Source organism: Centruroides sculpturatus, unplaced genomic scaffold (assembly GCF_000671375.1).
Source record: "Centruroides sculpturatus isolate CEXI.00-Female unplaced genomic scaffold, Cexi_2.0 scaffold138, whole genome shotgun sequence".
NCBI lineage: Eukaryota > Metazoa > Arthropoda > Arachnida > Scorpiones > Buthidae > Centruroides > Centruroides sculpturatus.
Window position 1 is genome coordinate 820,378 of NW_019384434.1, and position 17,309 is coordinate 837,686.

At 36.8% G+C, this 17,309-nt stretch overlaps 3 protein-coding genes across 3 annotated transcripts; 2 read left to right on the plus strand and 1 right to left on the minus strand.

The window, feature by feature from the left end:
• Positions 1-4,370: 4,370 nt before the first annotated feature.
• On the plus strand, positions 4,371-5,528 carry LOC111619815. Its single transcript, XM_023361634.1, has one exon. It carries the CDS (start codon positions 4,371-4,373, stop codon positions 5,526-5,528), a length of 1,158 nt encoding a protein of 385 aa, XP_023217402.1.
• Positions 5,529-11,983: 6,455 nt separating this feature from the next.
• Positions 11,984-13,108, plus strand: LOC111619816. Its single transcript, XM_023361635.1, has 2 exons — positions 11,984-12,319; positions 12,380-13,108. Exons 1-2 carry the CDS (start codon positions 11,984-11,986, stop codon positions 13,106-13,108), a joined length of 1,065 nt encoding a protein of 354 aa, XP_023217403.1.
• Positions 13,109-15,537: 2,429 nt separating this feature from the next.
• LOC111619817 lies at positions 15,538-16,332 on the minus strand. The gene has a single exon (XM_023361637.1). The coding sequence runs from the start codon at positions 16,330-16,332 to the stop codon at positions 15,538-15,540; it is 795 nt and encodes a 264-aa protein (XP_023217405.1).
• Between the last annotated feature and the right edge of the window lie 977 nt (positions 16,333-17,309).

Consider the following 17,309-nt stretch of genomic DNA (forward strand, 5'->3'; position numbering starts at 1 on the left):
TTTAATTAATTAATTTGAACATGAACATATAATAATAAAAATGGTAAATTAACTAAAACTATTATTAGCCTCATATTCTAACAAGTGCATAACTAAATAAACACCAGCAATAATTGCATATTTATTACACAATTATAGTAAATAAATATATTTTTATTCGATTAATAATTTCATTGAAATAACAAAATATTTGATAAACTACTTTAAACTGATAAACTACTGATAAACAATTTGATAAATGAATAAAATAAATGTAGTCAGACAAAAAACTAAAATGTTAATCACTTCTTGTCAGTAAAATCACAGATTTCATAACAGTTATTCCAAATAAACTGTTATTCAATTTCAGAATCTCTTCTATCACTTCCATGTATTGAGGACTTTTCAAACTTTCCTCTGAAGAAAGTTCTGATAGTACCATTAGTCACATCCAGACTTGTCCAATAACATCAATATGTCTGCTTGTTTTTCTTTAACCTTGTTTTGCAAAGGTAATCTTTTCAAATCCATGTGACTCAGCTGCTTTCCATGTTACAAATTTGTGTATGAATATTGTGTATTGCTGTAGCTGATTTGATGGATTGTGGTGTAGCCAATATAAATGACCATACTTCCATATATAGGGTTTCCAGTTAATTTTAACAAGTTTTCAGGCTACATTTGTAAACTTGTAAAGTTACAATTTTATGTTACTTTACAAGTTTTCAGGCTTATTGGTGAAAAAAATAACATGCACTTCCAGTTACTACAGTATATGTGACATACCACAATGATTCAAATTTCAAAATTAGTAAAGACTGTTCAAATATCATGTTTTTTAAATGGAAACATGATTAACTAATCTTATGTAATTTTTGGATACTGAACACAAAAATGACGTTGAAATGTGAGATTGATTCTTGTTTGGGAGTTACAGAAGAAAAAAGGAAATGCATGTACATAATTCAAATAAAACATCATTTTTGTTTATCTCTTATATTTCATTTCTGGAGAATCTCTCATGATTATCCAACAGTACTCTGCCAACACTGCAGGACACTAGTTGTAATACTTCTCAATGACTGCAATAGCCTGATGAAAATGCTTCCCATATTTGTCACTGAGTGCAACACAATTAGTGGGAAAGACATCTTGATGCGAATAGAGAGCATGCAGTTTCAGGAACATTCTACAGCCAATTTTCTCATATATTGTTAGAAATCAGAATACTAATGAAATTAGGATTTTTCATAAAAATTTGAAGGTAACATTTGCTCTAACCAGAAAAACAGAATAACAGTAGCAATAGTAACAGCAAACATGTTTGTATGAACTTGATAAATCTCATCAAGTGCTTACTGTAATTAATGATATGAAGAGATGCATCCATTTGTGGCATATAAGATTAGGACATCATGACTTGAACTCCATAATTTCAATGCAGAATAAGCAGTTAATTGCAAGTATAAATATTCAGAAATGTCATATATTTGTTGATTCCTCCATTAGACCTGAGTCTATGGGTTTATACAAATGAATAACATGTCTGCTTACAATCAAACAATTGTCTTTAATATTAACACAATAATTAATAAGCAGGAAACACATAGGGTATTAACCACAACTTTTGCATTACAAAAAAAATTGCCTTCACTCTTCTTCTACCCAAAATTCATTGGAATACTATCTTGAGATTCACCCGATAATGTGTAACAAGATAAGACTATGAAATTAACAACAGAGGGATCAAACATGAACCCAGGTTACTCACAGCACCTTCCCATAGATGAAAATCAGAGATATAACCCATTAATCATCCCACATGAACACTAATGTTTATGAGTGATCCTCCCATTGATTCTTCTTGTTTCTATTATAGTCCTTTCCGAAAATTAAATGTTCATCAACTCGATGGGATCAGATTGCACTCCTTTCTCAGGGTAGTCTCTTGAATCTAGTTATTACTCTTCTTCCTGGGTGGTCTCTCTTAATACTCATTAACACATCCTCTAAGGTTTTCACAGACGAGGCAAACAAAATGAAAAATGTTCTCCTTCACACACTGTTCTGCTATTTATATCTCCCGGGGAGATACGTCCTCTACACATGACTTACCATCCAGTCAAACCTCTGGCTTCTCGCACAAACCCAATGAGAAGGTGCTACAGAACAAAAGGGAGGGCCATGTATAACAAAGTAAAAAAGGAAAACCTTTACATAGATATAAAGATATAGAAATAAAGAAAAACCCTATACATAGATATATCTATTAGGGTTTCTCATTTCCCGGTATTTTGCTTGTCCCGGGATAGAATTAATTATTTTTAAGGTATACAAAATATCTTGAAATCAAATGATATAATTATTTTCCATTTTTTAAAGTAATTTTAAAGTTTTGTAACCTCCAAAATCATATTAATAATGCTGTGTTAGGTCTATAGGCCTATAATAAAAATTACCTTTAAATAACGTAGAAATTTTCACAAATAGAAAAAAATTAATTAAAGTTTGCTGGAAACTGCATACAACAACAACAAAAAAAATGTTTTGAATTGAGTTAAAAATTAAAAAAATGAACTTCTAATTTAGAAGGTAATTTTCGTTTTTTAAATAAAATATAATACAAAATATTGCAAACTTTTATAAGATTTTAAAAAGCAAAGATGGTCAATACTCCGATAACTCACTCTAATTCTTATTTTAGTAATGAAAAGTCTTGCCACCGAGAATGCCCTTTCCGATTCAATTGATGTGATTGGAATAGTGTTTAATGCATTTAAGAGAAGACAGATATTATGTGTTTTTTCACCTGTAGCCTGGAAGCTTTCGAGTTCGTTTTCGAGATTGTAGTACTTCTTTCGCTCTCTAGTATTCTTGATTTGTCTACCTTGGCTGCTTTAATAGCGGCATCAAGCTTAGAGCTCGATAATTCGGCAATTCATTTGGCTTTAATAATCAGGTTTATGAAGAAAAACTTCATACTTGCAGACTTTGTACTCGTTTGTATCCTTGCCCAATTTGCACAATCTGGCGTCAGGCATTTATTGAAGCTACTGGGCATGGTTAAAACTCAAGACAGCGTAAGCACAATTATTCCAGATATTACAGGTTCCGACAAGTAAAGAATTTTTATAGTCCTGCCACAAATAAGCTATATATTGATTATTGACCATTTGTGACATGCTATAACGAGCAAAAATTTAAAAAAACTAATAGGTAGGTTTAAAATTAATAAATACAAATGTATTCTGGCAGTGAATGAGTTAATTATGCTTTCTATTTGCAAAACTCCTCAACCTTAACACAAAATAAGAAAAAAAGTGAATTTTTAAGAAATTTGCGGGATTTCCCGGGATAAGAAAAATTTCCCGGGTTAAAAAAACAACCAGGATCCCGGGATCCTGTTTCAGAAACCCTAATATCTATCTATATATATGTGAATAATCAAAATATTACCTACTTGAACCTATAACCGGTGAGTACAAAGTTTAATCTTCCAAAACAAACATTTTCCTAACCCCTTCAGGGTTCTTCTTCAGGTAATTCAGCTGGATCGAACTCAAATATGAAAAAATGAACAAATCCAAACACTGACATGTTTCAAAAGTTTGGTTCATTTGTGTATTCCATCATGTGACTTGTTTGAAAGTGCTCAAACTTAATAATCCATATCCAAATGTTAGTGAAAGATATGTCAAAATACATAACATACATGAGCGTGAGATAAAACATAAATAATAATCTCACACGTTCCCCATCAAATATTTTTCTTCACAACTTAATAAATAGTGATATTTTAATTTTTGAAGTTAGACTATTTACAAAAACTCCATATATAAAATGCTATCACTCCATATGTAGTAAGGCTTGCCATGCCTTGGAAAGGCCAATCTCGTCCCTTGTATTAATGCATGTGGATGTGCGATAAGTCTTAAAAATCTCCATCTCCTCTAACCATTTCAGGTGGTCAATGTGAGGTGCAAATTGTGCTCTAGTGAAGTCTGCCACAATTTCAGGATCAGAGGCATAAGTGGAGAGAGAGGTGGTGCATCTATTGAGCTGTATATCAGAGATATGCTCTTTTAACCTAACCCCCAATAAATGTTTAGTCAAACCTATGTATACCAAATCCCTGTTAAACCAGTTATCCCTAAGTGGGACGATATATATGCTTGATAATCTCTCCATACTGGATCAGCACTAAACAGTAACACAAGGATGGAAAATGTAAGGATATCTCTTATGTTCAACCCCCTCTTGAGGTCTTTTTACAGCACCATCGCAAAGAAACGACAGGTTACCCTGGCATACAGGAAATGCTGTACTCTGTTCAACATCTTACGTAATGGAAAAGACCAATCCAGTATGGAGAGATTCCCAGGATGTTCCCTATGTCCCTATGTAAAGTCCACCTCAAAAGAAAACTTATCTCTTCCCAGCGCATAGCCCTTCTACTTATCTCAAAGGCCTACAGGACGACACCAAATGTCAGCCTACAAGTCATTACTCGCAAGCCGCCTATTGTGGATATCATCAATCTCTACTACAACTTCTGGAGCCTTAAATGGGGTCATGATATCAGCACATTCAGCTGCAACATCTCAGCTAATCAGCTTGAAAGAAACAATCCCGTTGACACCATTCCTCCATATGTCCACAACTATCTAAACATCAACCCTCCGCAGTACAGCGATGTCCAAATATTTACAGATGGCTCAAAACTTGACAGCAAGGTTGGCTGTGCCTTCGTGGCTTACAAGGATGACCATGAAATTCACAGTGAACAGTACAGGTTATCTGACCACTGTACTGCATTTCAGGCAGAGCTAACTGCTATTGGCAAGGCCACCAACTGGGTTTCGGCACACTACAAGCATGCAACTATAGTCATACTCACAGACTGTCTTTCTGCTCTTTCTATCATTAACAGCAAGAAACAACACCCCATCGCAACTAACATCAGAAAGCACCTCAGCAACTCAACAAACCACCTCTACATTAATTGGACTCGTGGTCATCAGGGTACTGCCGGAAATGAGCGGGCCAACCAACTGGCAAAGGCAGCAGCCAACAATGACTCCTTGGACATAGCCTATGACAAAATTAGTCACTCTGCTATTAAAAACTTGCTTTTCGAAGATCTTCTTTACTCTTGGCAGTGTAACTGGAATGACAACCACAATAACACTACTTTTAGTTACATTCCGGACATTAAGGATTACTTCAAATTCAACTGGATACAGCTCAATACCCACTTATGTCAGTTCCTAACAAATCATGGAAAGTTCTCCAGTTATCTCCACAGGTTTGCCATCAAGGACACCCCACTGTGCGCCATTTGTAATGAAGTTGATGACACCGACCATCACATTTTCAGCTGTGTGTGCCTGGAAACTGAACGTTCGAACATCAAGCTAATAGCCTCCAAAAATAACATCCCCTGGCCATGCCACCACAAGGAGTTTCTTCAGAACAAAGAACTGTATACAGCCTTTGATGCACTTGTGAAAAAACATGGTGTTATCTCTACTGCCACCTCCAACCAGTAACCCTTCTCTGTACTTACTACCTGTAATATTTTGTATCACTTGCAGCCATTAGCTGCCCATGTCCTGTATATATGTACATACTTTTATTTATATTTTTTCCTCTGTCATTACATAATATATATTGTACTATTCACTATTCTATTATATTCCATTGTGTAAACACGCTAATTAATTTTGATTATTTACCTTTTCTACAGTCATTTATAATTTAGTTTTAATTATACTCTTATTTGTTTTTATTGTATTTTTCACTAGCTTTAATGATTTTTGCTTTGTAGTATTTTATTACATTTCATTCAACTGCTGTATCGCATTGCATAAATTCTTACAACTTGTAATTCACCTGTAATCTTGTTTTGTAGCCCGGCTATGCCTCGCGGTACCGGGCATGTACTTCTATGGTGCCTTAATAAAAAAGATTGATTGATTGATTGTCCCTATGTAAAATCCTCACTTCTGTAACCTGTTACTGATGTGTTACATGTAAAAAATACAGTGGGTTACAGATGTTTTCAAACTATTTAAAAGTTATTCAGGACAAATAGATTTAGAATGCTTCAGAATGGAACAAAGATTTAAAACAAAATTGAATGTCATTTCGACAAAATCCATTTCACAAAATGCAATCATGCGCTGATGGATATAATTACGGGTTGGCATCTATGAGGGCCTGCCAGGCTAGTGACAGATTAAGCTCCTCCTTCTAGTTGACACAGGTGGTCTCTCGGCTTGCTTTATAAATGGCTATGGCTTCTAGCCATTTAAGATGGTCTTGGTGGGGTGTGTTGACGACAATTATGGCCTTGTCAAACTCCACCTCAATGTCTGGATCAGATGCATACATGGCAAGGATATGCATCCGATCTGGACATCTGAGCGGACATTCAACATGGATGGCACAATACTGTGCCATCCATGTTGAATGTATGCTCAGTGTTCTCTTACACTGGTAATTAAGGAGCGTTTGGTAGAACCAATATATAACAAGTCCTTGCCCCATATGTTGTTTTTAAGTGTGATGGAGTATATACCAGGAAGTCTGGTACAATTCGAAGGGTCTTTTTCATTTCGGAGGATGTCAAAAATCGCCAGACATCTCCTGTATGCTGATACAGGTTAAAAATGATGGAAATACATGTTGGACTGTCAGGATCTAAGTTGGCACTATCATGCATGGTGGGAGTGCATTGCAAGCAGTGATATTGCTTGACCAAATGGTGCGTCAGGGTGGGGTACCCACGTTCGGTTGCTATCCTCTTAACTCAAGCTAACTCAGCTGCTAGGGCTTGTGAGGTGGATGAATGTGAAAATGCCCTTCTGACTAGAGCATTAAAAGCTGCAGTCTTGTATGAGAATGGGTCGCTCGAGCTGACTAGTATGTACATAGAAGTAGCACATAGCTTATGGTACACCGATGTGCAGTTGTTGGATCCTTCCATTCTAATGTTAAAGTCCAGAAAGTGAACTTTCTCAGTGCTAGCTTGCTCAGTTCCTACTGTTGAACCATACGGATTGTCATTGATGGCCTGCACGAAAGATGTCATGTCTGGTATCGTCCTCCACATGATGAAAATGTCTTCAATGTATCTCTTATAGATTAGGATGTTTGGGAGGAATGGTGAAAGAACCTTGTGCTCAAGTTGTCTAATACCATTTCACAAAGGTCTCCAAACAAGAGCTGTGGAGTCAGAGTCAGGAAAAATGTGTTGACTCTGACTCCGGCATTTCTCTCTTTTTGTTTTCCACAGAAAAATTAAAATGTAAAAATAGCTGTGAAAAATTTTACCCCAATGTGATTTTATAGTAAAAATATTACAATAATATGAAATAATTTAAAATAAATATATCATTAGAGATGCTTTATTTGTCATTTTATTGCATTAAAAACAAGTTGTAACGAGGCACTGGGGTCTCCAAAATTTACAACTATTTGACCTTTAGCCAGCTGCTTGGTGGACTTTCGNTAGAGATGCTTTATTTGTCATTTTATTGCATTAAAAACAAGTTGTAATGAGATACTGGGGTCTCCAAAATTTACAACTATTTGACCTTTAGCCAGCTGCTAAGTGGACTTTCGTGGGACGTCCTTATGTAGATTTCAAGGGGAATCAGTGTTCTAGTAAGGTGTGCAGTAGTTCCAGGAATAATCCCAATTAGAACATGTGCTTTTTGGTCATTACTACAATCTCTGTGGGGGGACCGACTTCCTTGTCCGATTCAGGATTAATTCAGGATTCGCTCTTGCGTCCTTTTTTGTCCATCCCAGGTTAACTCGGAAAAAGTACTTAAAGGAAATATAGTTCACTTCACGCCAGCCTTTAGAAATTAAAATTATGACACTTACGTATTCGGTAAAGGTATTATCGAATACCTTTGTTTTCGAATTGATAGCTTTTTTGAAAGCTATCAATTCGAAAACAAAGGTATTCGATTTCGCCTGAAGACGACAGTCGTAAACTGTTGAAAGTACTAGCGAACATATCTGAAATTTAACAAATCGCTGTCAATAACGCCACAACACGTAAGTGTCATAATTTTAATTTTTAAGTACTTAAAGAGTTTTTAGTTTGACTCTCAAGTTCAGATTATTTTGCTTGTGACTTGTAAGTATGAATTATATTTATCTACATGTTATTTTGAAGAGTTATATCTAATTTTATAAACTTAAATATTCTTAGATACCTAATTAACCTTTCACAATGGAAAAGAGTGTTTTCAAATTCAAGTCTGCAGTTTTTGAATATTATACTCTTACAATAGATGGTAAATACAGTCGACCCCCCTATAACACAGTAGATACGTTCCGTTCTTTATGAATTGATTTCTTACGAGTCCTCGCCAATCACAGCCCGACACGTGTGAAGTTTACGTACTACAGCTGTTTGAAAGGCTTTCTTCCAGAAAATTAATCAATTCTAGACAAATTTGACAAAACATTTCCAAAATACATATATTTTTTTGGAAATAATCCGTATAAACTACACTATAAACAAAAAATTGTAGGATTACTTACCGAGTGTGCACTGTTCGACGTCGCCATTGCTCAAGTTTGTTTTCGTCGCGGAGCAGCGCACCAAACCGCGGCCGCGATTTCTGATAAATTATTTTTTTGTGAAAACTTTGTTGAACTTTGGAGACATCATTAATATAAATAATTTTTATGACCGTTGAATAAGAAATGTTTCTTTCACAAGAAATGTATAAAATTACAGTACTATATTAGACTTATGGTGACTAATTTACATACTGTGCAGACAATAGTAAACAACTTACTCGCCTAAACTCTCCGTAGCGTGGTGCTGGACGGCGGAAAGTATATATATAATTATAATAAAGTTACAATAAATTAAGTTAATATATAATTATATGTACAGTACCTAATTTATATACAATACTGTACAGATGATAGTTGAACTCAATTTACCTACCTAAATTCTCCGTAGCGTGACACTGGACGGTGGAAAGTAGTTCGGCTGCCCGATGACGTTTTACCAAATTATAGGAATTTTTTTTACCAGGTTTGTACAAATACCGTCGCAATTTTTTTGCCGTCTTATAGGAATCGTAATTATAGGAACCCGTGTTATAGGGAGGTCTACTATATTATCAGTGTAAATGCATTGTAGAAAATGATGATGGTAAACATGTATGTGAAGCAAAAATTAGTGTTTTTGCTAGTTCTGAGAAAAAAATGTGCCTACAAGAGCAGGTAATCTAAAAAGACATTTGCAATGTCCAAAATCCTAGAATTCTACAAGAAGTAAATGAAAAAAACAACAGTAGAAACACTTCATCTATTTTAAAATTAGAATATATCCAAAAATTTAGTTCAGTACAAACACAAGTATGCAAATTCTTTACTTGGATAAAGTTACAGTAACAATGACGAGTTGTTACTGTAACTTTATGTCATAATTGAAATGGTGGTGCAAGATAGTAGTGCCTTTAATCTTTTTTTCACAACTGATCTTTTTAGGCTTAAATGGCAAAATGGCAAGAAAACTTGCAGTTTCACTAGACAGAGAAAACCTCAAAAGGCTTATAATTGAAGAAGCTGTTTTGAAAAAAGATGAACTCAAAAAAAGACTGAAGGATCGCTTGATATTTATTAAAATGGATGCATGCACTTGTCATCGAGTGAATTATTTTGCAATTAATGTTCGATTTATTGATGAGAATAATACAATTGTTATGAAGACATTAGCAGTAAAAGACACTATGGCTCATCACACAGGAGAATATCTGCAGAAGTTGGTTCAAGAGGTATTAGAAGATTTTAAAATTAAAAAGGAGTATATTTTGTGTATTGTAACAGATAACGCTTCAAATATATTAAAAATAACTGAGAAAATGAATCAAGATAATGAAATTGCATTAGAAGACATTAATAAAATATTTGCCATTGACACACAAATCGAGCCTATAATAGAAAAAAAAAGAAATATTTAGATGATATTGTGGAGGAAGCGTCCAATATGTTTCAAATTCAACATATGCAATATGCTATTCACACATTGCAATTAGTAATAAGAGATGAATTAAAAGACTCAATCTACTCGCTGGGAAAGCAGTTATTTAATACCTGAAATTGAAAACTCAAATTGAAAACCTTCCTTTAAGACCTTGATAATCCAAGTGTTTTATTAACTGAAAACCAATGGAAACAAACAGAAAAATTAGTGTGTCTTGTCATACCCTTTACCAGCTTGTAACTTTAGAGTGACAGTATTGTCACTCTAAAGTTATAAGCTGAAGATTTGTCACCTGAAATTTTTTCTTACAGTGGAAAACTTTGATGTATCAGCTTGACAAAACTGGAGGAATTGTTGCTAATGCAATTTTATCTTCAATGAGAAATAGAGAGATTCAGTTGTTAGACAATATAATCTTGTTAGCCTCTATTTACGTTGATCCAATGAATCAAATTTTACTAAATGACAATCAAATTGCCTCAGGGAAAGAAAAACTTTGTGAAATAGCTATTCACTTAAAAAGGTTGCAGTTACCTTTCATTTATGAATCAAAAGATGAAAATAAAAATAATGAATGTAATGACAACTTGGAATCATCTTTCCAAAATAAGAGCTTGATTTTTAAGTATATTTGAATAGTTTAGAACATCTCAAAGTGAAGCGAAGATATTTAACAAATCAAGAAACTAAACTGGCAAAAATTGAAAACATAAAATTTAAACAAAATCTTTTAAATGGGCTAATTGAAATAGAAATTTATGACCATTTATCACAATTGAATGTGGAAGAAGCTATTTCAATTTATCAAGAAATTATTTATGATGCAGCTAGATCTGTCACAGCAATGTCCCCAACACAAGTAAGTGTGAAAAGATTATTTTCATAACAACCCACGAAAAACCTTTTTTTACGAGTGTTATGTCACTAGTAAATTCCACAAGTACTTTCGACCTCCACCGAGGTCTGCTTCAGGTGGTGACTGGCCGTGTTTTGACCCGACCGTCGTAACGATGTTGCCAACGATGTAAATAAATAAACGTGCGCGTCGGGTTTCACCCCTCCGACCATCGTTGCTCGAACTCCTCGAATAAATACCTCCACGCCTGTGCAAGTGTTTCCCCATCCCTGTAGTTGATGCAGTTGCCCCCCATGATAGCTTTGTGAATCTCCCAGGTTTCCAGGTGCCGGATGTGATCAGCGCGGAACGCGGGTCTGATAAGTTTGTTGAAGTCCGCCCTTATTTCAGGGTCGGTGACATAGGTCAATAAGGCAGTGGTGTGTCTTTTATGCTTAATGTCAGCTTGGTGTTCTCGTATTCGTTTCTGTGTTAATCGGATGGTGGAGCCAATGTAAACTAAGTCTCTATTGAATCTGTCATCCCACACGGGAATGGAGTAAACACCCGGGGCCCTGGTGAGATCCATTGCCATTCGAAACGCCAGGAAGAGCGTCTATTCCATCCTGGACAGATTAATCAGATTGGAGAACCAAATGTTCGAACGCAACCGGACGGAGCTGGAAGACGAGAACAGAAGGGCAGCATGCTTCCAGGAAATCCTGTCGCGCGACCTACAGACGAGGTACCGTAAAAAACTTCACTGGATCTTAGCTAAACAAAGTCCGCACAAAAAACCGGCGCAGGCTGCACCAGTGATTTGTTGGGACCACATAACACCCCCGGATTTTCTCCTTAACATCATGCAGCATGGTCCGATGTTTGCCCCGGGACCGTCGAAATTGCGCCCGGAGAATATAATGCCCGACATCGAGAGGCTCATCAACGGCTTGAGCGACACCCGAAATGAGTACTACAGGTGGAAAGCTGTATTCACGATTTGTGCTGTCAACAGGACCAGCAACGACAACTGGTGGCGCATCTTACGAAAAACTAGAAAATGGCTGACGGACAAACGCATCATAGTCCTAAAAGCGGATAAAAATAAATCTCTAGTTCTATTAAAGGAAGCCACCTAAAGGTCTCTCATGCAACGGTATATCGACGACACGGACTGCGAGCCCATCGACGATAGCTACATAGATAAGCTACAGTCTCGTGTTTCTAGGTTCACCCGCACGTCGTTAGCCATAAAATGGGGTTTGAGCAAGGTGGTAGTTGCCTCTCCTGACGTTCCGAGGCTGTTCACGTTCACCAAAACGCACAAACAGACCCTGTCTCTTAGGCCGGTCCTGGATAAAGCTAGGTCCCCTACGAGGCTGCTTGAGAAGGCCGTCCACAACATCGCCGCCGAACGATTGAAGGGTTACAAGTTTGCTACCACCAATTCTGCTGATTTTGTAGAGTTGTTACGGCGCATCAAGGTTGGTGAAGACCCGCACTTCACGGTCATGGATTTCGTGTCCCTTTTCCCTTCGATATAGCTACAGCCATGCTTCTGCGCTCTTAGGAACCTGCTACTGCGGGAGAATGATGCACTCCCACACCGGGAGCAGATATTGGAGCTGGCGCATCTTATGTGCTACACTTCGGTCTTCCAGTTCAACGAGGCTACTTATTTACAAAGACGAGGTGTCCCCATGGGCAGCCCGCTTTCAGGGGACCTTTGCGAGCTGGTGGTGAGACAATTGGAGGAGAAAGTGTTGCCCAAATTCTTACCAAACATCAGTCTATACCAAAGATACGTGGACGAAATCTTTATACTGTGGAAAACCACTCCCAATCTGGACGATTTTTTGTCGTGTATGAACGACAATGCATATGGCCTCACCCTCGGCTTAGATCAGGTTAGCAACTCGAGTGCTCATTTTCTTGATGTTAACATCCGTCTCAGGGGCAGCAAAATAGAAACTAGCGTCTACCATAAACCTGACCAACTCCCGCTGTTCATCCCCGCGAACTCCTCTGACTCCTTTGTCTACAAAATGGCGGCTTTCCGGGCCCTTACCAGACGGGCCTTCACGCACCACACGCATGTGCGCAACGCATGGTCGGAGATCCGACGCATAAAAAAGATTGCCGTGGAACATGGTTATAGCAAAGCCTTGGTCCGCGGTTTAGCACGTGCATGCGCCGGACGACAACCGCCAACCGGATGGGAACGCGAGACGCGCGGTCGTCCGCTTCAACCGGCATCTAGACCCCCTATATAGGGAGATCGCTAGCAACAGCCGCACCAAAATCGCGTACTTAAGAACCGGCACGCTTTACGACTTGCTGCGCAACGCGAAGGACGCAATGGATCTCTCCAGGGCCCCAGGTGTTTACTCCATTCCCGTACGGGATGACAGATTCAATAGAGACTTAGTTTACATTGGCTCCACCATCCGATCAACACAGAAACGAATACGTGAACACCAAGCTGACATTAAGCATAAAAGACACACCACTGCCTTATCGACCTATGTCACCGACCCTGAAATAAGGGCGGACTTCCGGAACACCAAACTTATCAGACCCGCGTTCCGCGCTGATCACATCCGGCACCTGGAGACCTGGGAGATTCACAAAGCTATCATGGGGGGGCAACTGCATCAACTACAGGGATGGGGAAACACTTGCACAGGCGTGGAGGTATTTATTCGAGGAGTTCGAGCAACGACGGTTGGAGGGGTGAAACCCGACGCACACGTTTATTTATTTACATCGTTGGCAACATCGTTACAACGGTCGGGTCGAAACACGGCCAGTCACCACCTGAAGCAGACCTCGGTGGAGGTCGAAAGTACTTGTAAAATTTACTAGTGACATAACACTCGTAAAAAAAAAAGTTTTTCGTGGGTTGTTATTATTCAACGCAGTGTTAAGTTGTTGGAAGTCGTTTATCTTAGATTATTTTCAGCTTTGAAAATAATTAAAGTTGATTTAAGGGCATCTATGAAGGAGGATTTAATTGAAGCTATTTTGTTTCTTAGAACCATTATATAAAATTCAAAATTATAAATGTAATTTAGTTTTTTTTTTATTTAAATGAAAATATAAAATAAATTTTCTTATTAATTTTTTAAAATGTTTTGTATTTTGTTATAATTCATTTATTTTAAATACAAGATGCAGCAATTTAATTTATTAAATATGTAGTTTTCGTTGTAGTAGTTGTGTTTACTAGTTAAATTATTTTGACCAAATTGAACTTGAATATTTTTGAATCATTCTTTTATTGTCTCTGCTCTAAATAAGTACTCTATTTTTCTGAATAAGCCAGACTAATTGATCAAAGTATATATTTTTCTTTTCTCAACAAGGGGCTGAAGCAACTAGATCGCATACTTTTTAGTTGAACTAACTTTTCTGCAAAGGTGAAATTGAAGTACATATGCTGTAGAATAAAGATATGTAAATGTAGAATATTATTGCCCCTTCTCGCCTCTTATTAAACATTTGTTAAAAAATTAATTTTTTTATACAAATAAATATTGTTGCACCGGCTTCGGAGGAGACTAGCATGATGGTGCGAAGAGTGGCAAAACAAAAAAGAATGATTCAAAAAAAGAAGAATAATTCGGAAGAAAAAGAACAGTTCGAAATAAAAAAAAACGTTGGAGAAGTCTTTCTTTTAACGAGAGCTATAAAGATTTTGTTGTTAGTGTGTGTAAAAAGTGTCAGTTTCGGTAAACTGTATTCTGAATTTATATCCTGAGCCCCACAGCTCATAACAAATTTGTGTCAGGAGTGCGATATAAATCATTCCGGTTATGCCGAAATAAGACACTCAAGGGATTTGTACACGAAGCCAACAGCGACAGCAGGTGATGAATCAGCGGCATTTTAGTGAATTTTCTGATCGGACATTAGATAGCCAGCAAACAACTGACTCTGTTTTAACTGCCAGCACCCAATTAAAACCAATTTCTACAAAAATTAAAAAACAAATAACTGTCTCTCAAAACAATTATAGTTTCATGTGGACCAGAGCACACGAAGGAACTATCAGGAATGAGAGCGGATGAATTGGCTAAGTCGGCCACTAATGACCAAAATTTAACGATATCATACAACAAAATTAGTTTACAGACAGCTAAGAAACTTTTATGGAATGATGTTTTGTATAAATGGCAGCAGAAATGGAATACATACAAAGAGAAAACTATGTACAAGTTCTTCCCAATTATAAAGGACATATACAAATATCATTGGATACAACCTACACACTTATTAACACAATTCTTCACTGATCATGGAAAATTTGCAAAGTACTTAAATAGTTAATGTACTTTCTCACCACACCGGGTTGTATATACTCCAACTATCTACAATTAACCAGTAACCGGTGCGAAAATTCTTTAAAATTGGCGAACATTTTCGATTCCCTGCTGGGATCTTCTTCAGGCTTACTTTATTTTAGCATTCGTTATAACTGGATTCTTTACTTCGAATGTTTTTTAAAAATATGGAACGTGCCATGGAAGGAATTTACGTGTTATTTCAAATATAATTTTTACCAATGGGGATTCATTGTGTGCAATACCTCATAAAATTTATCTTATAAAATATATTATGATTTATCGTCAATTAAAAATTGCCATGCTGCCGAGAGATTTATTTCTTCTTTGAAATTAATGCATGCAGATTTGCGATCGGCTTAAAAGATTTCCACTGCCTCCAAAGTTTTTAGTTGTTCCGGGTGTTGGGTGGTGCGAATAACATGCGCTTCATCGAAGAAAGGAGTGATGTCCGGGTTCGTCGCATACGTAGATAGGGCTGTTGTACATTTATTATGTTCAATGTCTGATTTATGCTCTTTTAATCTTGTGGCCAATGAACGCTTGGTGGATCCGATATACACTAAAGGCCTATCCCATCTGTTATCTTTTAATGGAATACTGTATATCCCTGGAAGCCTATTTGGGTTTGAATTGTCCTTCCCGTTCCTTAATAAACTGTAAATGGTTGGGTTTCTTTTGTATGCAATATTAATTCCTTTTATTTTTGCAATTTTTTCGTACATTGCCTTTAGATGCGGGTTATACGTTATTGGTACCCTCTCTACGCTATCCTCATTTCCATTATTTAGTACCTCTACCTTTTCTTCTACACGATTCTGCAAACGCCGGTGCTGCTTACATAAACCTTTTATAATATTGCTGTAACCATGCTCTTTAGCGATCTTCCTAATGTAATTTAATTCTCGTTGGAGGGCTTGGGAGGTGGAAGAATGCGTATATGCTCTTTCTACTAATGCTCTAAACGCCGCTATCTTATAAGAAAATGGGTCACAAGATTCATAAGGTATATACGTTGATATCGCTGTAGGTTTTCTGTATACATAAGTTTGTACCGCCCTTTCTTTCATATCTATGACTATATCCAAGAAGTGTACTTTATCCTTACTAAGTTGTTCTAGTTCCACTACGAGGCCATATGGGTTGTTGTTCATAGATTTCATAAAATGATCTATATCCGGCTCAGCTTTCCAAAGATAAATTTATTAAGGAACGGGAAGGACAATTCGAACCCAAATAGGCTTCCAGGGATATACAGTATTCCATTAAAAGATAACAGATGGGATAGGCCTTTAGTGTATATCGGATCCACCAAGCGTTCATTGGCCACAAGATTAAAAGAGCATAAATCAGACATTGAACATAATAAATGTACAACAGCCCTATCTACGTATGCGACGAACCCGGACATCACTCCTTTCTTCGATGAAGCGCATGTTATTCGCACCACCCAACACCCGGAACAACTAAAAACTTTGGAGGCAGTGGAAATCTTTTAAGCCGATCGCAAATCTGCATGCATTAATTTCAAAGAAGAAATAAATCTCTCGGCAGCATGGCAATTTTTAATTGACGATAAATCATAATATATTTTATAAGATAAATTTTATGAGGTATTGCACACAATGAATCCCCATTGGTAAAAATTATATTTGAAATAACACGTAAATTCCTTCCATGGCACGTTCCATATTTTTAAAAAACATTCGAAGTAAAGAATCCGGTTATAACGAAAGCTAAAATAAAGTAAGCCTGAAGAAGATCCCAGAAGGGGAATCGAAAACGTTCGCCAATTTTAAAGATTTTTCGCACCAGTTACTGGTTAATTGTAGATAGTTGGAGTACTTAAATAGATTTGCAGACTTAAATACCAATAGATGTTCAATATGTGGTGATATTGATGGGAGTGAACACTATATATTCAACTGCCTAATGCTTGAACAAGAAAGACTAGACCAAAAAACAATTGCTATTCAGCTAGGTATTTCTTGGCCTTGTACACAACATAAGTTGATTAATAACAAGGAAATGTTCTACTATCTACAAATACTCATTAAAAAATACAACGATATTAACACAATACATACCTAATTGATGGTGTTCACACCATAAACCAATTACCTACAAACTT

Excerpts from the sequence above, each read along its gene's own strand:
- LOC111619817 (XM_023361637.1), bottom strand. The coding sequence starts at position 16,332 with ATGAACAACAACCCATATGGCCTCGTAGTGGAACTAGAACAACTTAGT.
- LOC111619816 (XM_023361635.1), top strand. The coding sequence starts at position 11,984 with ATGCAACGGTATATCGACGACACGGACTGCGAGCCCATCGACGATAGC. Across the intron at positions 12,320-12,379 it reads AGTTGTTACGGCGCATCAAG|CTACAGCCATGCTTCTGCGC; the intron begins GTTGGTGAAGAC and ends CCTTCGATATAG.
- LOC111619815 (XM_023361634.1), top strand. The coding sequence starts at position 4,371 with ATGTCCCTATGTAAAGTCCACCTCAAAAGAAAACTTATCTCTTCCCAG.